The sequence below is a fragment of the Ruditapes philippinarum genome, unplaced genomic scaffold, assembly GCF_026571515.1.
Source record: "Ruditapes philippinarum isolate M1 unplaced genomic scaffold, ASM2657151v2 ctg891_1_1_1_1, whole genome shotgun sequence".
Taxonomy (NCBI): Eukaryota; Metazoa; Mollusca; class Bivalvia; order Venerida; family Veneridae; genus Ruditapes; species Ruditapes philippinarum.
In genome coordinates, this window is record NW_026857262.1 from 30,750 (window position 1) to 57,433 (window position 26,684).

Here is a 26,684-nt window from a genome sequence, read left to right on the forward strand (position 1 = left end):
TTTTTAAAAAATCAGCAAAAATAATAACCCAGGGGTTTCGTTTCGTCCTGCGTACTCGATTTTATATCAATTTTATATTTTCACGAATGTATCTGACCTAAATAAATCCAGTTTGGCTATTGTCGATCATGTTATTTAGAAACAGAACAGAACTTTTTTAATTTCTAAACTTATACAAATGTACATTGTCTTGTTAGCATGCAATGAATATACATATATACAACATAATTCTATTAGCAATTACTTAACACAATATTTTATAGTCAACGTTTAATAAACTTATTTGTCGTCAGTTTGTAAGAATTGATAAATCCTTATTTGGTTTTGGGATTAAGAAAATTAAAACCTTGTGCCCGCCAAATGACTTAGAATCAGTTTCGAATGAACAGTTAAGCGAATTTAAGATGTACTATGCTCATCTTTGAGTAGAATAATTATTTTAACCGCAGAAATTTATTTACTGCCAGTGTTTTCTTAATGACACTATATTTTCACATTATGACCACACCACTTTACTTTCTGTTAAGTCCAAACATTTTTGCTTTATATTTACAAAGGACTGTTCAGCAATAATTATTATCAATAGTTTCTGATCTCAAATTTGAGCATAGTGTATCTTTAATTAAATTTATTATTTCGTTGTTATAAAGCATATAATATAATCTGATGTTACTTATGTTAAATATTTTAATATCGTATAAGAAATGTATTTAAAGATATTTTTTTAATAAAGTTTGAACATTTGTTCGGTTTGAGTCTGTTCTTAAAATACATCAAAATGTTCTACGTACGTATCCATCGCCCCAGCACTGGGAAAATTTTATTATTTACAAACAATATGCATATGTACAATATAACATAACAGAGACTTTCAATCCTTCTTACGAGAACTGACCAATGAAATTATGGAATCAACATATTTTTTGCGTTTCTAAAGTTTATAACAAAGTTGACAAGTTGACAAAATATTAGTAAAAACATAAACGTTATTTGTACTCAAGGTATAATTGTTTGCATATCCTGTAATTCAGCGGAAGAAGAGGATGTACTCCATTTTTATTAGCCAATCAAAATCCTGATTTGTCATAATTATAAAAAGAATCTGAATACCATAAAATAATATGATGTAGTTTTTGGTTTGTTTGTTTTTGTTTTATAGGCATTTAAATGATGTTACAAATGAGGACTAATTACCGCTTTATCCGGTACTGGGATGCGAGAGATGTTGCGCCTTTTCACTTTTATACATTCAATGCTCACGATAGGCTGTCCTCTTTCCGTTTTTTTTACAGATCAGCTGTAAATCCATCTAATAGCAGATCTATTCAATTACACAAAATGTAGAAAATTATTTCAGTTAAGTGTTAAGTCTTAATTAAAAAGCACATTTTAAACATCTACAAGACATTGCTTAACAATCAATTCTGATTATGACTAGCAGGCGCGTTAAACATGTATTCCGTTTATATAATTTTATATAAGATATCAAACAAACAGAGTTTTACTAGATATCAGGCAAACAGAATTTTACTGTAGACATTATGCAAACAGAATTTTACTAGATATCAAGCAAACAGAATTTTACTGTAGAAATTATGCAAACAGAATTTTACTAGATATCAAGCAAACAGAATTTTACTGTAGACATTATGCAAACAGAATTTTACTAGATATCAAGCAAACAGAATTTACTAGCTATTATGCAAACAGAATTTTACTAGATATCAAGCAAACAGAATTTACTAGCTATTATGCAAACAGAATTTTACTAGATATCAAGCAAACAGAATTTTACTAAATACCAAGCAAACAGAATTTTACTGTAGACATTATGCAAACAGAATTTTACTAGATATCAAGCAAACAGAATTTACTAGCTATCATGCAAACAGAATTTTACTAGATATCAAGCAAACAGAATTTTACTAAATATCAAGCAAACAAAATTTACTAGATAACCTCGCTGAATTAAATAACCCACAAGCCCAAAATCAATTTAAAATCCTGCACTGTAAATAGAGAGGCCATGACAGGAAGTAATTGGCGTTTGATTTACTAGGGGACACAACTAAAGCTGGACTGTAAATTACAGTGTTATTTATAGTCCAGCTTTAGTTGCGTCCCCTAGTTAATCAAACGTCATTACAGTAATGGCTACCTGTTTTACACTACAGGTCAGACACTCACATTGATATTTCCATAGACTTACATTATAAGAAATGGTCCCTAATCCTACCTTAAAATTGAGTTTTCATGCTAAAGAGCTAATTTTTCTAGCAGAATGAAATGCCTGACACATGAAAATGTTCTTGTTATATAGGGGTAGCCAACCAAATTTTTTGCAAAATGACTTCAGAGAGGATTACCCCCCATTTCATTGAAATTCTCTGCTGATCACAGGACTGACATACACTTTTTATGAATGCAAATATCCAAGTCAAAATTATCACAGAGACTCATGAAATATTTCATTTTCTTCAGAAAACAGTGTAGTGTTACTTTTTAAATTAGTTTTTTTACTTAAAAATACCCCACTCCCATCCAATCACCTCATGTATAAATTGACTCATACGGTTTTCCCTGCACTTTTTTTCAGCCAATCGCTGGCCATGTTACAATGCGATACCCTGACCTACATTCATGATTTATAATTTTCTTTCGAAAGTTTTTCCTTTCTTTTAAATATAATTAGTATTATTTGTGAATATAATATATGTTTACATCATTGAATGGTTTTAGAAAAAGATAATGTCGATATTCATTGAACAGTAAGTAAAAAAATCAGCGTTATATATATATGCAGTGGGTGGGGTAATGCGGTAATTTCGCAATGAGCGTTCTAATGAGAGCCTCGTTAGAACGCGGTGTTGAGACATTGGACCCCAACATGAGCGTTTTAATGCGGCTGAAGTGTATTATGCAAACAGAATTTACTAGATATTGTGCAAACAGAATTTTACTAGATATCAAGCTGGATATCAAGCAAACAGAATTTTACCATATATCAAGCAAACAGAATTTACTTGATACCAAAAAAAAAAATAAATAAAATACAACAGAATTTTACTAGACATTACGCAAACAGAATTTTTAAGTGGACACCGTCGTTATAAAAATGATATATTCTTATATTTTTCTGTTGTTGTTTTTTTTTATGTTTCTAGATATTGCAATAGGCCTCAACTTTCTATGATTTAAGCAGAAACGCCAGGTGCTATAAAATCAATAGTCAATAAATTCATACTATTCTTTTGTTATTTTTATACAGTATTTTCATCTGTTTTATTAAAAAAAAGTTATGTGTTCTGTTTATAACAACACATTTATTTATTCATTTATTTTGCATATATAACTAATCTACGTTGTAGATGCAGTCAATATTCTTCGTTGTTTAAGGTATGATATACTTGTTAGGTGTAAACATATTTAAAGAATAAATCCCATTGCAATACAGATGACTTCTCGTAATCACAAAAAAGAGAGCCAATGAGAACTATGCGTTATAATTTGTAGAAACTCAAAGATCATTTATCTAAATGTCATACAGTACGGTTTAGTAAATTGCTTATAATTTTTTAAAAAGTCAAATCCCAGCCCTCAATGTGCGATTTGTTTAATACTAAAATGAATGTTTATTAACATAACAATTTTGAATATGAAGTATTTCAATTAATGTTTAGGCAAACTTTATGTCCTGAAAATATTTATGTTTATAAATGCATTGCAAAATTTACGATGCCGACGTAATAATTGTGTTATTTCACGTATTGTCAAAAGACAATTTAACATTGTTATAAAAGATCTCATAAAATCTAATCTGATTTGATTTTACTATACCAAATGTTAAATACTTAAATGTGGTAAAAGTAAAACTACACTCCAAAAGAGCCAGAGAAAACGAACAATATCGAGTTATAGGGGCAACGCTTTAAAACTGTCACACGGCACCGATAGCAATTGTACTTTGAGAATCCCTTATTTTAATCTGTGATGAAGTCATCAGGACGTCGGGCGAGTACATCAAATTGCCATGTAGTGATAACCACCAGCGGTGCAAATAGTTAATAAAATTGCATGTATATCGCAAGTTATCGTGTCTCTTTGGATGTGCGTGTTTTCTACATACAGCCTTTCAAGCATTGGCTGTTTATCACCAATACCATAACGCCGTACAAAACATGTAAAGGTCATCTCGGTACACATAACTGTCTTTGCAATAGACAAATGCCCCCACCAGCAAGGTGGGCCCCAGTTAGGGAACATGATCTTTGACTTACAACTAATACATGTTTACTGTAAAGTGTAGCGACAAATTGACCGGAAGCGGTATTTTTCGCGCATGCGCAGTCTGCGTATGGCAAAAAGACACCGAATGCGCATGCGCGAAATGCAACATCCGTTGCTACGGAAAAATCGTACTGTTAAAAGTTCTATACCTAGATATTTTAAAACATCAATGAAAGACGGAGACACTACCGTAAATGTTTGTTACTTCTTTAAGTCTTCATTGAAACATTAACCTTTAAGCTACAAACTTAATCTCACTCATTACAAATTCTTCTAAAGCAACACATTACGAGTTATTTCAAAATCTGTCAATGAATTTAAGATGGGACAGTACAAAAGGGCATGCGTCAAGTGATTGCACACTTGGTTCAAGCGAGAGAAATGGTTGCGAAATTGACAAAATGGCTACCGAGTCATGAAAATTTATAACACCCCCACTTAGTTTATGGCACATTGATCTTCTGTTTTGACAAGTTAATGAAGATATAAACTGGTCATGGTCAGGTTTTGAGATTTGACAAGTGACTTTTCTGGTCGGCTTTTCTACTCATATGTTTATATCTGCAAGTTTTGTAATTCATCAAACAAGAGATGTATCTGTCAATACAATGTAAATGTTTTAATTTTCATGTCCAAAGTATAGTTTCAATACACCAAAAAAAAAGCTTGCAAAAAATAGCATTTGGTAGTAAACTTGAATTTCAAGCATTTCTGGCTGGTTGCAAACTTCTGCGTCAACTTATATCAAAAGAACTATCTTTTCATGAAAGAATTATTCGATATTTGGATATATGGTATTTAGTGCAATAATAATCAGATATAACCTGCTTATTCCAACTTCTAGAGGAACTGTTTAGAATTTGTAGATTCTGGCGGATAATCTAAGAAAAATACATTTTGTACCATTCAATTTCATTTGATTTAAATTGAAAGTTACAAGTATATATGACCAGAAAATGATTGTTAGATCTTCTTTGAAAATAAACAAAAATACATCAAGATAAGTGCATTTGAATTTAGTGATATTCATCAGATAATTACTCAAATGCTTAAAAAAACAACGAGGACAATGCAGGGGTAATAAAAGAGAAAGTCCAGATGACATCTTTTATACACGACAGTTTATTATGAAAAGTTACATTATTAAAACTTCATTTAATTCAATAATTAATTTAATCAATTAAGTTCACGAAAATAGTTCAATAAAATGTAAAAAATTTGTTTACAGATTTGATAACATTAAAAATTCATTTAAATATAATCAATGAGAAGATACTAGAATGTAAACCAAAGTTGCAAAATTATACATTTTATACTCATTACTGATCATATACAATATAGTTTAACCATTACAAAGCTTAATTTGTAAAAGGATCATATTTTTAGTAATTTACAGGATTTCAGTTATCAAAGTACTAAAATTGAGTAGTGCCCAGTATAAAAGCCTTGGCACACTACAATGATATACACACTGGCCTGGCTCTATACTGCTGGCATAGATATACTGTTCGTGTGGCAGCTAGCTTATAACAAAGAATCAGGGTACAAAATCAGACAGAAAGACAGGACAAAATAGTGTAACTGTGTAACAACTACATATTTTGAACTATAGTAAAAGGAAGTACACATACATACAAATACATTACAGAATTAAACAAGTTAAGAATATTGCTTCAGTCATATATATTATTCTTTCCCTCATCAATTAAAGTGTATGTTAAATAGAAATGTCTTTTACATTATATTATATAATCACTCGTCAATGGGCTCTACAATTAACACAGGAGATTCAACTTCATTATTTTTCAAGATTATTGCAGACAGCATATATATTATTACGTACTATACAAAAATTTAATTAGAAGAATATTTAGTGATTGTTTTTATGTGTCAAATAAAAAATATTTTGGCTTCTTTGCTAGGATGTTTTGTGATGAAATGAAATTGTTTATCATCGGTAACTGTAACTTCAATTTCACTTTTTATCGCACACATCTCGCACAAGAAAGTAAAATAAATAATCCTCGAGTGATTGTATTTTCCAAAATGTGGTCCATTATTTTCTATCCGATGGCTTGCTCCTCAATGGTCTGAAAACAACAACAATTCAACATTAGTTAAATCATTACATCAGGGTGCCCGTTTAATCCTTGAAATGACACTGTGACCCTTCAAATTTACAAAAGGCCTGATTTGACCCTCAGGATTTAACCCTTTACCACATATATACACGAAACAACGCACTTTCGACCACACCCCCCCCCCTTTTTAAGACACATGTTTTCGTTTGAGAAATGTTGCTAAAAAAAAGTAAGCGTCCCACCCAAAAGATACATCAGGGTATTTGCCAGAATGGGGATGTGCCCCCTTTTGTTTGGGCGGTTTGAAGGGGGGCGGAGTCCCCCTCATCGCCAAGAAAATTTTTGACTTGTGAAAGGCTTAAAATGACCCCAGGTTGATCATAAGGTAACGTGTAACCAACGCTGAAAAGCCATTGACTCTTTCTCAAACCCTTGAGAAGTTGCAGCACTTTGAAATAAATTTTGATGGAAAAAATCAAGGCAAAATAGTTATTTTTGGCAATTTTGAGATGTCCCCTCGTTGCCATGGTAACAGGAAATTTAAGACTGAGCATGTTGTTACAAAGGCAATGGTCCAGTAAACATTTGTGCCAAGTTTGATTAGTATTGAAGCATTTTCATAGTTTCATAGCAGTTTGAACTTGTAAGAGGAGGCTTTTCAGTAAAAATGGCCATTTTTCACAATATGCTCATGGGGGAAAGGGTTAACTAAAAAATTATAAATGTTACAAAACAACAATTTTTCACCAAAATTAGGTAAAAGACCACATGTTAACATGGAAAAACTAGATTTTGGGTGATTCCAAAGTTTTTCATCATTTTTTGTTTACCCTTTACCACATATATACACGAAACAACGCACTTTCGACCCCCCCCCCTTTTTAAGGCTTGAAATAGTGAAAAAATGTCCTATTCGGGCCGCAAACACATGTTTTCGTTTGAGAAATGTTGCTAAAAAAGTGAGCACTTTTTCGGCACGGCCTCCCATCCAAAAGATACATCAGGGTATTTGCCAGAAGGGGGATGTGCCTCCTTCTGTTTGGGTGGTTTGAAGGGGGGCGGAGTCCCCCTCATCGCCAAGAAAATTTTTGACTTGTGAAAGGCTTAAAATGACCCCAGGTCGATTATAAGGTAACGTGTAACCAACGCTGAAAAGCCATTGACTCTATCTCAAACCCTTGAGAAGTTGCAGCACTTTGAAATAAATTTTGATGGAAAAAATCGAGGCAAAATAGTGATTTTTGGCAATTTTGAGATGTCCCCTCGTTGCCATGGTAACAGGAAATTTAAGACTGAGCATGTCGTTATAAAGGCAATGGTCCAGTCAACATTTGTGCCAAGTTTGATCAGTATTGAAGCATTTTTCATAGTTTCATAGCAGTTTGAACTTGTAAGAGGAGGCTTTTCAGTGAAAATGGCCATTTTTCACAATATGCTCATGGGGGAAAGTGTTAACTGAAGGGTCAAATTTTGTTAAAATCATGGGGATTTGACCTTGTAATCAGAAAAACTTAGTCAAAATGACCATCAGGATTTCATTGCTAGTGAACACCCTGTCACATTGTTTGTGGTAACTGTACACAAGAAAACGTTACAAATCATTTAACTTAATTCAATACAGCAGAACTTATTCTATCAATTTTAATTTAACAAACTTTACAAAATGGTAGAATATTTATCAACTGAACTTTCAGAAAAGCTACAAGTTAGTATCAACTTAATAATATGATTAGCCAGATATTAGCAAAGAAATATGTACTGACTGAATAGCAAACAGTGCAGATCATGATGAATGAACTGGCTGATCTTGGTCTGCACTGGTTGCATGGGTAGATACTGCAGCCATCAGCATGCTGAGATAATTGAGCCGTGTCACGACAAAACCAACATAGTGCGTTTGCGACCAGCATGGATCCAGACCAGCCTGCGCATCCGCGCAGTCTGATCAGGATCCATGCTGTTTGCTATCAGTTTCTCTACTTGTAATAGGGTTACTAAGCGAACAGCATGGATCCTGATCAGACTGCGCGGATGCGCAGGCTGGTCTGGATCCATGCTGGTCGCAAACCCATTATGTTAGTTTTGTCATGACCTGGCTCAATTAGCTTCTGGAGAATTATTTTACCATTTTTATAGTAAGAATGTTTCAATTTGATCAATCATTTCTACACTAAACAGTTCAGTCATAAAAAATTTTGTGTCAGCATTTACAGGGTTCTCAATAACAAAGGCCCCAGGCCAAACTGACTGAAATCATCATTTGGCCTGTTGGAACTCTATAAGATACACAGATTTCTTACTTTTATACAGATAATTGTTGTTTGAATTAAAACAAAAGGCCTGCTGGAATTTCATTTTTTGGCTGCTGATGAAAAATTTATTGAGAACCCAAATTTTAAAATTAGCTTGGTTACAGTTAAGTTATATAAAGTAATTTTTCAGACTTTGCAGTGGGAAACTTAATGTATCACTCCTATTTAACTTACCTTTTTAATTTACCAGGTTCCGTTTTGGTTTCTCTTGTAGGTCTAGTAGCAACAGCTGATCTTGTTACCTTGGTTACAGGGGCAGTAACTTTCTCGGTTTTACTGCTGCAAATATGAATATATTACACATGTATTAATAAAACATTTTGAAGAGACACCAAGTGAAAGCATTTTAATGATAAATATAATTTATTTTGTTTGAGCAGATGAATAAGAAAGAAATTATTTTCCCTTTCGTTTAAGTCTCCAATAGGGGTCCCGATTAGAGCACGAAGTTTTCGTGCTTACGGTAGTTAAGTTATGTGTCAGTTCAGCTTTGGGTTACTGACCATTCTACACGTCGATTACTTTTTATTGGCGAAACAAATCTTGTGTCTCAATTTAAATCATTATGTTTATAGTGTGTGACAATTCTTGAAGAATTTGAATATTTATCTATAAATGTGTGATGAACATTGTACTAGTAATATACCACATAAGTGTTATAAGATCGCAAATGGATTCATTCGCGAAGGACAATGTGTTTCGTAAATAATGAAATGAAATGAAGGACAGTAGTGCATTTAATAAAAACATTATAGTGACAATGAATATATATGTGTTTGATATTATGTACAAATGTGTGGTTTAGTCAGTATAGCGACCCAAGTGCTTTCCGCAATTAAATATGAATTTATGAAATGATAATTGTGTTTAGTTGTTTTCTCTTAGTAAAGGAGACGATATAAGGTTTAAGGGAATATGGTGTATTTATAATCACTTTATTTAATAGGTAATAGCACTACAGTGATAATGTAATAATAAAATGGCTCTCACATGTGCTATAAGAAACAAGATTCATGCTTGATTTTTCAACTTCACTTAGAATATACTTCATTAAAATTCTCATCAAAAGTAATGGGTCTCAGTCAATAACCTATAGTTATTTCAGTAAGACATGTGTATCAGACAGGACTTGCAAACTAAAATCTTAAAGATCCTGTATGTTGTAATTCAGGTTGTTACCACACTTAGGTGAAATTTTATATGTGTATATAATTATGCTTCTAAAACAATTTTCAAACACCGAAGAATAAGAAAAATATGTACTGCAAATATTTGTCCACATTATATGTAATCATTAAAATATATGCATTCATTTCTTATTGAAAAATTTGATTTAGACTTTATAGAAAATAAAATTTCTAATTACCTCCCTTTATGAACATGAAATGTAAATACAAACAAGAGCTGTTGGTAGGACAGCACGCTCGACTATTCTAAGTGCTTGATAGTAAAAGAGCCTTGATAATGTTAAATTTTTTAAGTTCACAAAAGGGCTAATTTTTTTTTATAAATTTATGTTATAGGCCTTAGAGAGTCTAATTTTACATGTAGTATTGGCTTGACTTTTCGGAAGGTAATGTCACAAGGGTGTTTTATTGAGTATAATAATACTAATTACCTATGAATACATAAATTTGACAGAAAAAGTACAAAGGCTTGTTATTAAGATGTTTTGTCAAGTAAATCACTGCTTTATTATTATGAATGCATAAAATTGTCCCAAAAAAGGCACAAACCCTTCGGTAGTTATTGAGATAACAGCTTACAAGCCAAACTTTACCATGAATTTCTAAGTTGAAAAAGGGGAGAAAAATCAGCCTAAATGCAAGATAGAATTATGGATCTTTGTCAGTGACCTACAATTATGACCCTTGTCAGATGTAGAAAAGGGGATTATGAATCAGCCTTAATGCAAGATAGAGTTATGGAACTTGGTCAGTGACATACGATTATGACCCTCCAATTATGACCCTTAGTGCATGTGTAAAGTTTCAAGTAAATATCTTTGAAGACCTTTAACCTTTAACCAAAATTTCTAAGTTTCAAAGGGGCAAATAATTCTGCAAATATTGCAGGCAGAGTTATGCAATTTTGCAAACTGATGAACATTGTTACTATAAAAAAGTATTTTAAATTTCAATTGAATATCTCAAGCAATAATTGAGATATTTGACTTTACAAAAAAACTTTAACCAAAATTTCTAAGTTCCAAAGGGGCATAATTCTGTCAGTATTGTAGGCAGAGTTATCCAACTTGTTAATCTAATGTACCTTGTTACTATAAATAAGTATTATTAGTTTCAATTGAATATCTCAAGCAATAATTGAGATATTTGACTTTACCAAAAACTTTAACCAAAATTTCTAAGTTAAAAAGGGGCATAATTCTGTCAATATTGTAGGCAGAGTTATCCAAGTTGTCAATCTGATGTACCTTGATACTATAAATAAGTATTGTAAGTTTCAATTGAATATCTCAAGTAATAATTGAGATATTTGACTTTACAAACAACTTTAACCAACGCAGACGCCGACGCGGACGCTGACGCGACTACAATAGCTCTCATATTCTTCGAATAGTCGAGCTAAAAATGCTTTTTGGAACTTACAATATTGATAAATCTTCATTTGAGCATTATATTTATGATATAAAACAAACAAAAATGTGTTACAGGATCTTTAACTTTAATAAAGTAGATTGAGTGACTAAAATATTCATGCTTGAGCCAAGTGTTCAATTATGACCTAAAATACATGCATTGGGTTTATTCCTTCAGTGATTTACGAGATATCAATTGCCCAGACAACCTAAATGACTTTATACAGCAACTTTCCAACTTTTATACATTTGCAGCAGACAAAAGTAGATCTTACTACCTTAAACCAATAGTTGAAGTTAAAGTAGTAACTAGGATAAAGATGTATAATATATACTAGTTAATTAGCTAGGTCAAGATTGCATTACCTATCTGCAGACTTTGACCTCCTACTGGCATTTGTGGCACTGGAACGGCTCGGCAACTTCGACGTCTTAGAACTGTCACTTTTACCTGAAACTATAAATATTTACAATAATTAAAATGATTAATCATATTAACTTTTTACAGGCAATGATAATATAAACTCCCACTGGTCATGTAGATATGCATTAATATTTGATTTTAAATGTCATATAAAGGGGTATAGAAAATATGCATATTTCTCCTCTGCAATGGTTACTGAATGGAATTTAAATAAGAGAACAGACATGCACAGCATTCAGGGCATTGTCACAAACATTTTTTTTTCAAAAACCTACTTTTTCCAGATCTCCCATGATTTTTTTGTTTTGTTTTGATTGGGTTTTACGTTACACCGACACAGTAAAGGTCATATTGTGATGTTCTTGCTCAAACGGTGAAGAAAGACCCCAGGTGCCCTTCTGTGCACAAACGGACACCTGAATAGAACCACCAACATTCTGTTAGCTAGATGGATAGTAGGGATTTGAACCCACAGCAGTGAGGGGCAAGTGGTTTGAAGTCAACAGTCTGGTCTGGCATTATACAGGTGGCATAGATAAATCATTATTGCTTTAAGTATACAAAGGTTAACCTTTACCACATGCTCAACAGGGGTGTGGAAATATGAAATTTTGCCACTTGCCCACGGACAAGTTGGCCAGATATTTTTACTTGTCCGCAGCTTAACTGTACTTGCCCATATAAAACTACAAAACATTGGCCATGTGTTTAAACAAAAGTTAAATAGAGGTTACAGTGTCCTTTCATATTGTAAGGTGTGAACAGATTTGCTGAGTAAAGACCAGACATCATTTCTGTAGTTTGAGGAAACAATCTACAACTCTTATTAAGCAATGAATGATGCCCAAACAATTATCCTTTTGAAAAAATTTGAACCAAAACAACTTTACAATTGTTACCAAATGTGCATTTTAAAATTTACTTTAAAGAGTGGTTGCCTCCATATGGCCTGCATGTATCAAGGAGCTTGCTTTCCTACAAGAGTTCTTCCATGGGTTGAAATGATTGATATGAAAAAGTGTATTTCCTCATAGTTAACCAAGAATCATAACTTAACTTACTACAATAAATGTTCCCCATTGATAAGCAACAAAAATACAGTATTTTGTTTTTCCTACTGGCTCAGATTTTCACTTGTCCACGGACAAGTTCTATGGAAAAATCTACTTGTCCGCAGGCATAAAGTCCCGAGTCGGACAAGTCGGGCATGGGAATTCCACACCCCTGCTCAATATCTTAAATGGACTTCACCATTTTTAGGCAGACTTTCAACATATGAAACTGAAGGAGTACAGAACAGAACAGTATACATATGCCTGTAGACTTAGGATGAAATACCAACCTGTAGATGTTGTTGACCTCTGTGAGGAAATTGTTGACCTCTGGGAGGAAATTGTTGACCTCTGAGAAGAGGTTGTTGTTCTTTGAGAGGATATTAATGATATGGTACTGCTTTGAGAGCTCTCACCTAAAAACATAAATTGTAAGCAGATCAATTATACATTTCATTGTTTACATTTTCCACTGTTTTATTTTCTAAGTAAAAATAACATTATGTCAGGAAATAGTAAAACAATTAACCTGCTGAATTTCTTAAATTATTTATATAAACAATTTTTAACACAGATTAAGAAGATTTGCATAGCAAAAATTTCTCATAAAATAATCAGAAAGCTGAAACACATACACTACTTCAATGACAATAATCTAACAGACATTCCGAAAAGTGCCGGTCCGACGGAGCTGACCAGTAAACTTACGTTTGGACCAGGAAAAATTCTGTCCGAGGCGGTCTGTCAGGTAACAATCTTAAGATACTACATTCAACTTTTACATAAACAATCTTCAAGATATTATTTAGAATTAAAATAAACACAGAAATTATCAGTAATACGTATTCCAAATAAATAATTTTCATGAACAAATTTGCCATTACGAAGTAATCAGGATAAAATCATTAAAAAGTTTACCTGTCATATCCCTATTACGGTACGGCACATGAACAAATACATACTTCCAGTTGGGATATTATTTGTTTTCGCGACTACAAGAAATGAGTGTTTTACGCTATTTTGAAGGTAAAATATTATAAGTGTCTTTATTCTGATTTCCATTCAGTCCAGGAAAAACTGATTCGGTCCAGTGATTCTTCAAAGATTGCTGGACCGAATGTCCAGTAATGTCAAAATGCTTTTCGGAATGTCTGATCTAACCATAGATAAAATATTACCTCCTCTAGCAACTCTGCGAGATGCAGTTGTCTGTTGGGGCTTTTCGCTAGTTGTTGTCGGAACTTTCTTTACTGGTTGCTTGGTAACAGGAACACCAGGTCTTGGATTCCTAGGCGACCTTACGGTCGGGCTCTCTATTGAGCTTTGTGACAGAGAAGACCTTGTAGTACGACCACCCACTTGTGGTGTTGTTACCATACTTGTAGAGGCAGAGGCTGGAATAATAACATTTTTTTTTTCCTGATCAATTTTATACTGATCAATATTAACTGATTTTTTTCATTTCTTTTTACATCAATTACAAAATGTATCTGGCAAAGGAATTTCTTCATAACATTTTTTAGACACATCTAGGCAGTTAGTAACTTATCGTACGTCTGTCAAAACATGTAACATAATAATACTTTACCTGTTACTCCACAAGAAGCTGTAAACTTCTTGAAATAAATTAATTTCTATAACCAGAAAACATGAGAGGACTAAAACCATTTAAAAACACATTTCTTTAACTACTACCGTATATTGTATTTTTAGTACGACATATTCACCATAAGAACATTCTGTAATATTCTGATGTGCTATTTGGGCAGTGACGCCTGGTTATTTAACATTTCTGGGCTTTAATTACAGTTCTAAAATTTTCAAGTTAGAGACTGTAAAATTTCTTACATTGGAAGTCATATTAAACAGGTCAAGAAGGAAATTTTGACAATTTTGAAAATTAAGGAAGAAATGACTTCCAGACTTCCACACAGAAGCCAAGCATTAGTCACTGTATTTTGTTATTATTGCTGTTTTATCATCCATACCTTCATTTATTATTGTACAATGCCATTAAATAATACATAAAATCGTGTTAAAAAAACCCGAATAAGTTAACTGTTGTTACTACTTAGAATTGAAAAGCAAACCTATACAATAAAAAAAAAATAAATCAATACCACAGAATGGTAATGTAACTTTTGCAGGAGATAAAATATTACAGGGTTTCATTTCATAGAAAGTCCTTGGTCTAAAATATACTGAGAAAATTTTCATTTAAAAAAAAAGTCATTACTTATGACTCTAAGGTTGACTTAAATTTCTGTAAAACGATGCACTTAAATATTGCAGATTGTATTTTGTAACTTTTCTTTGAAAATGAATGAAATAAAAGTCTAAAACTTGTACTAAAGATGAATATTCATTGAAATGGTCTTAAGTTAGTCCTATTGTTTGTCCTAAGTCTTAGGACTTGGGATACACTTATGACTTTCTATGAAATGCAGCCCTGAAGTTTACTAGACTGTAAGATGTCAGTAGACATGGTTACCTGTGGCACTACGTCTCGATGGTTTTGCTCTACGTCTGAAAGAAACTTCCTCTTCATCATCATCAGTTGTTGTGTCGACAATTGTCTTCTTCTCACTTGCTGGCTTACCTACAATTACATTGTTATCATGCAATCATAACTAGTATGATCATGCCAATTCACTTACATATAGCAATATGAAATACAGGAAAACCAGGTTTTATATCCTAAACATAGCATTTTTTTTCCCCCCGATTAAGACATAACTTGCTATTTCTTATCACAAATCTCTGCTTTAATCGAGTGATTTATAAATATAATATATACTTCCTTTATGGACCTATTCCTAAATACTAGAAATTTGCAATTTCACAAATGGGTAAAAAAACAATAGTGACAAAATTGTTCATTCTTGAGTTGGACTCCATTCTGAAAGGAGCTATTTAAAGCTGGAAAAATTAATCTTTAGTGTGATTACCGTTTTTTATTGATTAATTGAACATTTCAATTTGGCGTAAACTGATGTGTAAAGATTTCGGTAAGTCATTGGTCAATAAAATATTAGCTATCCTACCTTTAGCAGGTTTACTTTGCTTTACAGAGTCTGGAGAGCTTGTGGAAGAATCATCAGTACTGAGAACCTTGGCTCTGGTAGTCCTCGGTGTACTTTTCACTACTTTTTCAGGAGACGATTCAGAGGCTGAACTAGCTGAAGCCCTAGGTGTTCCTCGTGTAACCCGAATTTGGGGTGTTTTAACCTTGTTTAACGCAACAACCGGTATAGCCGCACCAGCTCTAACATTTGGAGCTTTCTTCTGTTCTGACTTCTGTTTTATAACATTTTCTGGTGTTTCCAGAACAGATCTTCCTTTGGGTGTTCCTTTTCCTCTCTGGGAACTTGTATCGGGTGTGTTTGCCAATGATCGTGTTGAAACTCTCCTTGTCACCTGCTCTGGTGTATCAGCCGCAAGACTATTTCCTGCTTTACGGTGAGGCCTAGGGGAGTTGGTAGGGGCAGAGACTTTAGCAGTGTCATTAGGCTTCACACCTCTAGCTAGTCTTGGTGACCTTGATTCTGAGGAAGCTGACGCAGTCAATCTTGTTTTCTCTGAAGCAACTGATTTAGGTAAGGCTTTTCTTACATTCTTCTCCATAGCTTTCCCTTTATTTTTGTCCTGAATGTTTGCAGCACCCTTCTTCTTTTCAGGTGACTGACTTTTCTTGGACTCTTCAGCATTCTTTTTCGCAAGTGGCATCTTAGACTTTGGTGCTGCAGCCTTCTCCGATTCCTTTGACTTTTTAGCAGGAGCTGGGGAACCCTTGTCGTCCTTCTTACCTGAAGTTTTGTTAGGAGAACACGATGACTTTCTTTTTTCTGCATTGCCTCTCACAGGGGATTTTACAGGGGACTTGGACGCCCTTCGTTCTCCAGCCTCTTTTATTGGAGAATTTGAAGACATCCTCTTCTCGGGAGACTTTGAGCCTTTTCTTCTACTACTAGATGCTGATCTGGCTGGAGATTTTGATACTCTCTTCTTGTCTCTAGCTGGAGATTTCGAGGCCTTTCTTTTTTCCTGCGATCTTCTAGCTGGAGATTCAGATGTCAGTCTTTTCTCTGGGGAAACGCCAGCTGGAGATCTTGAAGCTTTTCTCTTCTCCTGGGATTTGGCTGGAGATTTGCGTGGACTGGTTTTCTTTGGTGATGCAGCTTTTTTCTCAGCAGGTCTTCCACGCTCGGGTGACTTTGATTGTGAAGATTTTGATTTAGCTGTTTCTCCTGTTTCACTTACTTGTTTCTCATCATCCTCGGCCGACTCTTTGTTAACATCTTCAGCCGGTTTTTGTGGTTCTAAAAAACACACACAAAACACAATAACCTCTGTAATAAGTATTAAAATTCATTCACTGACTGTTTAGCGCCAAATACTATTCAAGAGCCATTGGTATCTTGATATAATGTGTACAATATAGGGATGGCAACGAGTAACCGGTTAACCGAGTACTCGATCGAACGTCCGAATATCGGTTAACAAAATTGATATTCGATTACTCGGAAAAAATGTATAATTTCTATTTTATATGCTTTTTAGACAGTTTGGTGTATCCAATTAGTTCAGAAATGTATCCAATTAGTTCAGAATTCGGAGATGTGCATAAACCTTCATAAATACCTGTTAAATGCAATCACAACTTCCTTGCAGAGGTGCGAAAATGATACCATAAATTTTATGAGGCGATCAACAGTTTGACACGCACACATGTGTCGCTTACGTCATCCAGCCTCTTATGATATTCAGTAACCTTTAATTGTGTAACAAAGTGCAGTTTGTACCCGAATCTTGTTTTAAGGTAATATTTTTGAAAACAACAAAGGGCCGTATTGCTATTATGATATAATAATTAAGGTAGTATTAAGACCCGGTTTAACTTTTGTTGCCGCCGATTAGTCTATTTTATTACAAGAAGAAAAAGATGTTTCAACTGTTAAACATGTTTTAAACTTGATATTGCATAAATAAATATGTTTTAAAATATAATGTCGTTGATTTAATTTTAATTAATTTGTCTCCTTTGCAGTCCTATCTATATTTACAAATTCTATGAATGTAAATAGAAAACGAAAGTAGCATGCGGACGGTGTTGATATTGTGTGATAAACTTTGAAGATCATTGGAAATCGTCCGAGTAACCGAGTACTCGATCGGAAAAATGACCGAGTACTCGAGTATTGATTTTGGTATTCGTTGCCATCCCTAGTACAATATTAAGTCTTAGGTTAAAATTTGCTATTCTGATGATGAGTACTGTTACCTAAAACTAGACGAGTAAATAATATATGTTAAAACTGATTTGGTGTTGACATGTGTTTCTCCCATTTATAATTCTATTAGAAATAAAAGGCCCATTATGCCTAAGAAATCCATATTTTTTTAATCTTTAGAAATGTTTAATCATGTTTATATAATAGATAAAGAGCATGTTACATACATATTCAACGACTGAAACATGCAGTGATGTGTCATAAAGGTGTTAAATGTAAACAAAGTAGTAATTGTCTTCCTTACAAAATACTAATTCACTAAATATACCATTTGCCTACAGAATAAATAAGGAAAAGGTAGTTTAAGTATATTGCTTAAGGATAATTATTTTCGAAATTTATACAAGAATATAAAGTTTTTGAGAAATAATTTTTTTTAGCATTTCTTTGGCATAATCAGCCTTTAAGAAAGTATAAAGCATGTTAAGAGTGGAAAAAGTGGAAACATTTTTCACGACATATAACAACATACCATTAGGAACAAGAAAAACATCTTCCTCCGCTAGCTCAGTGGTTGTAGTATTTTTCCTACTGCGTTTGGAAGGTGTTTCTACGGAGGTTCGACTCATCAAGCAAGAGGCGTCAACCTCTACTGCAGATTCATCTGCAATGTCTATCTCTGCTTCAGACTCCATTGCTAGTGTCATGTTTTGTGAATATAGGCCTCTTACACCTTAGGTAAAGAAATTCAAATTATATGATTATTTTTACGCCTCAAAACATTGAATCTTCAATAACCTTTCCCCATTAACTCCCCATTAGCATTTTGATAGCATAATACTTGAATAATCTGAAAATGGACAGTCAGAAACTTTTACAAATACGACAAAAATAAATAAGTCTTGCTGGGTCATTTGAGCCGCATCACCACAAAACCAACATAATGGGTTTGCGACCAGCATGGATCCAGACCAGCCGAAGCATCCGCGCAGTCTGATCTGGATCCATGCTGGTCGCAAACGCAGTACGTTGGTTTTGTCATGGCGCGGCTCATTTGTATTTCTATAATTCCATGTATTCATACAAGTAATGATACTTTTTTAAATACAAAGAGCTGGGTGTACTAACAATGTTTCTAAGAAATTAAAGACAAGATTTTTTTTTCATATCAAAATATGTAAATGGCCTGACTGCTTTACTATAAAATAATGGTAAAAATATCCCATGAAACCATTAGAATATTCTATTCTAGATTGAATACCATTTAATTATCCGAGAGAAAAAAATGGATTTTTTTAAAATACAAAAAAAGCATAAAAACTAAATGTTTGTCTACATTAAATAAGAAGCATAAGAAACTTAATATTTTTGTCAAATAAGTACATACGTTTACGTTTTGGTGTCATGGAAGATGTATCATGAGTCTCATCAGCACTGTCTGTAATTTAAATTATAACATTTGTACCGCGCCATGACAAAACCAACATAATGGGTTTGCGACCAGCATGGATCCAGACCAGCCTGCGCATCCGCGCAGTCTGATCAGGATCCATGCTGTTCACTATCAGTTTCTCTAACTTGTAACAGGGTTTGTAAGCGAACAGCATGGATCCTGATCAGACTACGCGGATGCCCAGGCTGGTCTGGATTCATGCTGGTCGCAAACCCATTATGTTGGTTTTGTCATGACGCGGCTCATTTGTACATAAGTTCTTTTTTATTGCATACAAGACTGAATGTTCTGCAGATGTTTCTGAATTCTAATAATTTATCATAACATATTTAAATGCTGAATACTACTCAAGCCAGAGTTAGGAGGCGAGGACAGTAGCTTGCACTTTTCATTTCTGCCCATGAACAGATTCAATCAAACCGAGCTTGCAACATTTTCAGTTTTGCTGTTTTGGACTTTCTTGGGGGATTCTATTTCTCTCTATTTCATAGTCCTAAATGAAAATGTCATCTGCACCCCTGATGTGGTACAGTCTTGTAACAACATTAAAGAGTTACCTCTGAGCCATACGTTTGTTAGTTATCCTATAAGTTTAGACTTTTTTATTCAGACAAAATTGTGACAATCCAACACTCCATAAATGGAAGAAAAAACTCTACTATGCTTTGATAATATCTTTTAAAAGAAGAATCAGAGGATATCTTCTTTATTTCTTTTTTTTTTTTGGTTTAGTTTTACATTGCACCAACACAATATAGGTCATATGGCAACTTTCCAGCTGTACTGGTGAAAGATGTGCCCTTCTGTGCATTATCAAAGGAACAAATGGGCACCCAAGTAGAACCACCGACATTTCATAACCTAGCTTAGCTGGTTGGCTTCCTCACATGAAAGAATCCATAGTTCCTGTCAGGGGCATGCTATAAGCCACCTTGGTTACCAATTTAAAATGTTATTTGTGTATTGGCTTAATGAGTGTCCATTTGCCTTTTCAGGCACTGAGAGTACGGACCCATCATATTGTTAGTTAATGTTATATAGATTTATACAAGACATCTATTCTTGTGAACAAAGGATTGGTAAAGTAATCATGACATGGTAAGAAGGGAGAGAGACAATTTTACAGTATAAAACAGATAAAGATTACACCTACCATCTGTATGCCCTCCAACTGATTCAATCTCAATGTTCTCCAGGTCGTTGTTATCACTGACAAATTTACTTGCCAGCTCATTAATTCTAGCCTCAAATTTCTGAAGACCTTTCAAACATGTCTTTTCTTTCACAGTCTGTAAATATGTTAAAATATATTTGTATCAAATGTGAAATGTTTGTGTAACATGAATGCAATGACTTTGATATATCTCTCCTCAGAGCTTTTCAGACCAAAACGTGAGAAGACAAATACATTTAGAATTTAGCCCTTAAATATATAGACCAAATAAGAACATTACAATCTTATTAATAATTCAACTTCATAGGCCAAATATCATTTACAGTTATATCTATTTGTATATATTTGTATATATTGTAGATAGTAGTCAAGTTTTTCAGCTGTTTTGTTTATTTTTTTCAGACAAACCACCACCTAAAATTCCTAATCTTTAAACTTATAGTAAGCAAGTCAATTGTTAATGAAAGTGACAAGTGTAACGAACACTAAATAGAACACACATTTGGACTATATGCCATTGATAACAATACGTTTTATATGTGTCTGGATGGAGATCCACCATTATTTAAGAAACCAGTGGACACATCAGCAAATTGCCACTAAATAAATCTTCACATAATAGCTAACATAAAAAAATCAAACTCCCTAAAATAGGATTCAACCAAAAAAATATATGACAGTTGACATTAACTACTAACCTGCAAGGGACATGTTGTTTTGGAAGAAATAATGCAAAAGCAAACTTACCTTTGCCATTTTATAGGCTAAAATCCTTAAGTCTTTAAGAACAACTTCATTATCTGGGCTTACGTCCATCTGGTTGAGTATTCGCACCCACAGTTTTACATGTGCCGACTCTGGTTTAGACAGTATCTCGTTACACACCGTCTCAGACAGATTGTCATGACCAGGGTTGTCCTGTAAGTAATAAGGTCAAATTAATTGGCTTCTTATTACGGACACATGAATACAACTTCTGCTAGTCTTTACAGTTTACCACACCTTAAGTCAACTTGATTCAAATATGAAATTAACACATGCTTACTATGCAAACAATGCCCAAAATTTTTTTAACTGTTTTCAAATAGTCAATTACACCTATATCAATCTTACTTTTAGTTTTAGAGATATAACTGAAAACAGAAACAAAATAACTCAATCCAAAAAATTTTACATTTATAACAAGTCTCCCTATTCAAAAATTTCATAAAAAGTAACTTTAAAAAGAACAACAACATTAACATAGATCACATATAAACTCGACAACTTATTTTACCATCCTAATACTGTCTTCGAGCAATGACTGTAAATAAACATATTCAAATAATGTTCTTCTTTCAACTATGTTGATATATTAAATAGCTCAATTAAAATTGTATATACTTCAAAATATTCTTGTGACTAAAACTCTTTATTGGACCTGGCTTTATATACCTATTGCAAGATCGAAATACAATCAACGTAATATACATTATTTCAACTTTCATACTAGGGCATGACTGTTGCCATTTTGAGTTTATTGTGTTTTTAAGTCTTCTTTCGAATTTTAAATTTTTCCAAACTGTTTACACTTCAGCATAAATCTAAACAAACACTTAATAACGAGGGACAAAACGAACCACTTGTTTCTACCTATATAATTAGTCTTAGGTTAACCATGATTTCTTTTTCCACATGTCAGTGGTATGTTTTCCTTTATTACCTTGCTAAATTTAAAAAAAAAATTTTATATAATAAAATAATGGTTGTACCAGAGACATAGATAACATCTCTAGTTATCTACATCTCTGCTTGTACATTGTACTTGCTTCAATAAATTTTCTGTTCAAAATGAAAAAGCTTTGAGATATCCATATTAAGAACAATTATTTCATGCACTTGGTCATTTTGGTGTGACCATCAATTTGCCATTAAGAAACATCTTAGATTTTCAAAAGGGGGTCATTTGAGAAAAAAAGAGGGCCCGCACTTAAAAGAACATAAAATTAAAATAAGGTATTGTATCTTTTAAGTTACTTGTTCACGTACCATATATAGACTAAAAACGGTTGAAAAATTCCAAAACAATCAACTCACTAAAAAAATGACATTATTTTGACCATTTTTGAGAGTTCTGTTAGCGTTGATACAGGCTCAATTTTAAAAACTGATTGGTAAAGAAACGATGACATAATGTTCAAAGAAACATATGAATCTTATTTTAATGTTACCATGGATATTTGATAATAATGTTCAGTTTTTTAATCAGCGCCCGATATATAAAAGAAAATCATATTTCCCAATTAGCTTTGTTGATGAAGACTATATCCAAACGAAAAACAAAGTGTCAACAGGTGCTAAGACAATGTATATTGACATACCGGTACCTTTGATCTTTTGTCAGGGCAGCAGTTCTTACGTCACATGTATTGATTAATGATATGCACAATGTTTTAACGCCGACCAGCCAAAGACCAATCAAAGTTTATTTACTCAATTGTCAGACACCCCCTAGCCAATCATGTTTGATTAGCTCCATCTTTAAGACATTTTTAATTGAATGAAGGCGTGTTCGTAATAATTTATGCACACTTCTCTATAATTATCTCGCACTTTTCACAAATATATAGTTTTTTTTCTCCGGAAAGTTATGACATATTAATTTGTTTTGACCGTGAAAAAACTATAACTACATGCACGTATTGGATTTTCTGTGACGATTTGTTTTGTTTATAAAAACTGTGACTCAAAAGTAAGTAATAGTTACGGTACGAAGAAAAAGTCTACATAGTATTTACAGACCCCGGCCGAGAGAGCGTAGTGATCAAGGTTTTAAAAGGGTTACCGAATGCGGTAACTATCTTACCAACATGCTCTTGTTTTTCTTTACAAACTTCAGTTTTGAATTCAGTATTTATTAATATTATTCACAAGAAACTTTTTTTATGTACTTAATCAGGTTTAAGAAAGCATTCTAATGTCATTTAGGGCATTTTCTACGAGTGCGCCCATTGGGCCCACAGTTGAATTTGTTTTGCGCCGGCGGTCTTTTCAGGGGGTCAATGGCGCAATGGCGCGCTCTAGATTGAACACTGCTGTGTACAACTTTATGATAAAGTGATAGCACTAAATGAGCAACATGTTTTTTTAGAGGTTATTTTAAAATAGGGCAGATAAAACAAGATGGCTTCCTTATCAATTAAAAAGAACTGAAAAGCACCTACCAAGCTGATTTCTGTATTGTTTTGATTGGCCGTCAACAGTTTTGTATTTGTGAGTTGAACAAGAAGTTCTGCGACATTGTTAACATCTACCTCTGCTAGAGGACTTGTAGCAGGAGCATTCAGTAATGTACGAAGTGTCGGTAAAAATGCTTCCTCCACAACCTCTTGGTTACTCCTGCAATAACACAAAGGAAAGATCTATATTTCTATGATATAAAATTGACAGTATTTAATCAAAACCTATCTAGTTAAATACTAAATTTTCACAGTCCTGATTCTTCGAAGAAACCAATGCATTAACAGAGAAAAAAGATACATCCATGATTCAAAACAGAAAAGCACAAAGCTCTGAGAACATACCCTCCCATTTGTAACTGAGCAAGACTAATAATGAATAATTTATAGTAAATGTGCATTTATTTTAAATATTATCATCAGTTTGTATCAATTTTTACAAATTTATCATAGAAAACATAATCTGAACCGAAGATCACACTATAGATCTACCTCTCTCTATATTCAACCAACAATGATCAATGTGCTAGGGGGCGTGAGGGAAGTTGCACTTTTTCATTTCCCCTCATGTACACAATCAAACACAGTCTGCAATTTTCATGTAATTTTGTTGTAATTACTGCTTCTGAGGGATGGATCACACTTTATCCAGATTCTTATCTAACGTACCTTGAAGCAAGTGCATACAGCGGGAAGAAAGTTCCAAGACAGTCTCGAAGATGAGTATCGTCCTCAGAGAGAGGGTTATACCACAGCAGTACCAGATGAGACAAGATTTTGGAGGATACAACTCGACCTGATAACAGTAACTTTGACAGACCCTCAGCGGCACAAGTTCTAAGGTCTGAGCTCTAAAAATAACATCAAATGGGATTAAGTATATTATGAAATAATCACAATAGACTTTTTTGTTATAAAAATGTTTTTGCTAAATACACATTAAAATTACTCAAAATGGTTCACTACCACCTAATGCCTTCTTTGAATACTAATTCCTTACTTACAACTATTTTAAATGAACTGCTGAAATCTTGTGCATGCAAGTGATGACATAACTGTTCACCAGTCAACATTTAGAACTAATTCTCACCTGCCTTGGGAATTTCCTTTAACGTTGTCCACCACTATTCAGTAATAGAACATCTCTAAACTCGATGTATGGTAGTGATTTTTAAATGTTATGAGTATGCTGATACCATACATAATATTAGTTAGGTTGCAAAGCATTTAGTAATAAAACAGTTATTTCGTGGGTGCTTTTGGAACAGTTAAAACTGTTGTCCCTTGGTACCTGGGATGGCATTTGGAACTGTTGCTCTCCGCCCATGAAATTAACTGTATACTTAACTTACTTCTCCATCAAGGAATGAGCATATAATAGCCACAAGTTTACTGGCTGTTCCGTTTCTAGAGTCACTGGAGGAGCTGGCAGTTTCTGACGTTATCCCGTCCACACTGTTCCGGTTGTCTGCAGACTCGTTAGACGATCCCTCGCTAGCATCTACAATCTCTAGCCCATATATCAATAACAGATCAAACAAAACCTGTAACGCTGTCACTCTTACACCTTCAACATCTATTTGAGACGCCTGCAAGACAAAAATAACACAATTATAATCACATTAATTATTATCACATAATCTTTCTTTTTTTCTGTTTAAAAAATGATTTTAACATTTAAAAGACTCTACATTTTTTGGAAACAATTGTTTACAGTCCCAAATCTCTGAATCAACCTATCCCCTTCACTCGTCTTACATATAAATAAAAAGTGGTTTACAATAAATTCTGTAAAAAATTTAGCTTCGTCAAAAGATATTAATATCCCAGGTTCCAGAATAGAGAGTATAATTAATGTAGTGTACCTGCATGAACAGTGGTATGTATGTGACAAGTAGATCCTTGCTGAGGTAACAACAAAGTCCAAGACCCTGCATGGCCATGTTTCTGACTTCAGCATCCTCGTTCTGTATCCCTGGCACAATCTATAAAATAAAGACAGTAAATATAATTACCCCTCACTTTTTTCGTAATGCTAATTTCCCATAGGCCTCTGGGAGTTATTTTTACTGTTAATGCAAGTGTACCATGTGACTAAGAATTTTGTACTGATACATAGGTAACAGTATTTTTTTAACAGTATAAAATCTGGTCACGTGGTCTATTTTCTAAATAAAATGGCCGCCATTTTTTTCTTGATTCATTCTTATTTTCGACGTTAAACCCCGATAGGACATCAATTTCTTCTCTGGAGTAACTATAACACTCATAAAATTTAGTTGTTTGCAACCTGATGTGCTTTTCGCGTATAAAATATCTTTTTGTTGAATAGTCAAAAAGTGAACATCCGTTTTCAACGGAAGTAATTACAATGTAAATAATTATGTGTCAAGCTGGAACATGCAGACGATTTAAGCATGCAACAAAGGATTATTTTACAATTTTAATCAGTGAAACGTTACAGATAAGGTGGACAGACATAGGATATCATCGTTATTTTGTCAAAACCATGCTGAGAATATTCTGGAAACAGAAGGATCAGATTTCACAGATCATAACCGTGTAAATGGCTTAGTGTTTTGTTTTCTAAATAAAACCTAGCTTATTTTATGTTTATGATTTGTAGATATCATCACTTGCTTAAAGAATAAAAGAAAAAGAAAACTTCTCAAGTAGGCCTAAAGTACACTTAAAACGTAAAAAGGTAAGGACAGTTTAGTTATTGTAACTCTTGGTTTATTTTTGTTACAGTTAGATTTAGTTCCTCACAGTATTTTTGTTTGGGGTAATAAAATAAATAACACATGGGTTTGTGAGTAACAGTAAAAATATCATCCCTCGTAAAATACTGTT

General features: G+C 33.5%; 1 protein-coding gene across 1 annotated transcript in view; it reads right to left on the reverse strand.

The window, feature by feature from the left end:
* Nucleotides 1–5,386: 5,386 nt before the first annotated feature.
* LOC132749217 (condensin complex subunit 3-like) overlaps nucleotides 5,387–26,684 on the reverse strand; it is a 36,818-nt gene continuing 15,520 nt past the window's right edge. The window contains 16 exon segments of the mRNA XM_060738933.1: nucleotides 5,387–6,377; nucleotides 8,855–8,959; nucleotides 11,646–11,736; nucleotides 13,046–13,171; nucleotides 13,934–14,149; nucleotides 15,247–15,354; nucleotides 15,800–17,074; nucleotides 18,519–18,719; nucleotides 19,374–19,424; nucleotides 20,593–20,728; nucleotides 21,361–21,531; nucleotides 21,890–21,916; nucleotides 23,817–23,991; nucleotides 24,501–24,682; nucleotides 25,184–25,420; nucleotides 25,697–25,816. Of these exon segments, the coding sequence (XP_060594916.1) occupies nucleotides 6,344–6,377; nucleotides 8,855–8,959; nucleotides 11,646–11,736; nucleotides 13,046–13,171; nucleotides 13,934–14,149; nucleotides 15,247–15,354; nucleotides 15,800–17,074; nucleotides 18,519–18,719; nucleotides 19,374–19,424; nucleotides 20,593–20,728; nucleotides 21,361–21,531; nucleotides 21,890–21,916; nucleotides 23,817–23,991; nucleotides 24,501–24,682; nucleotides 25,184–25,420; nucleotides 25,697–25,816 (3,255 nt within the window). The 3' untranslated portion in view covers nucleotides 5,387–6,343.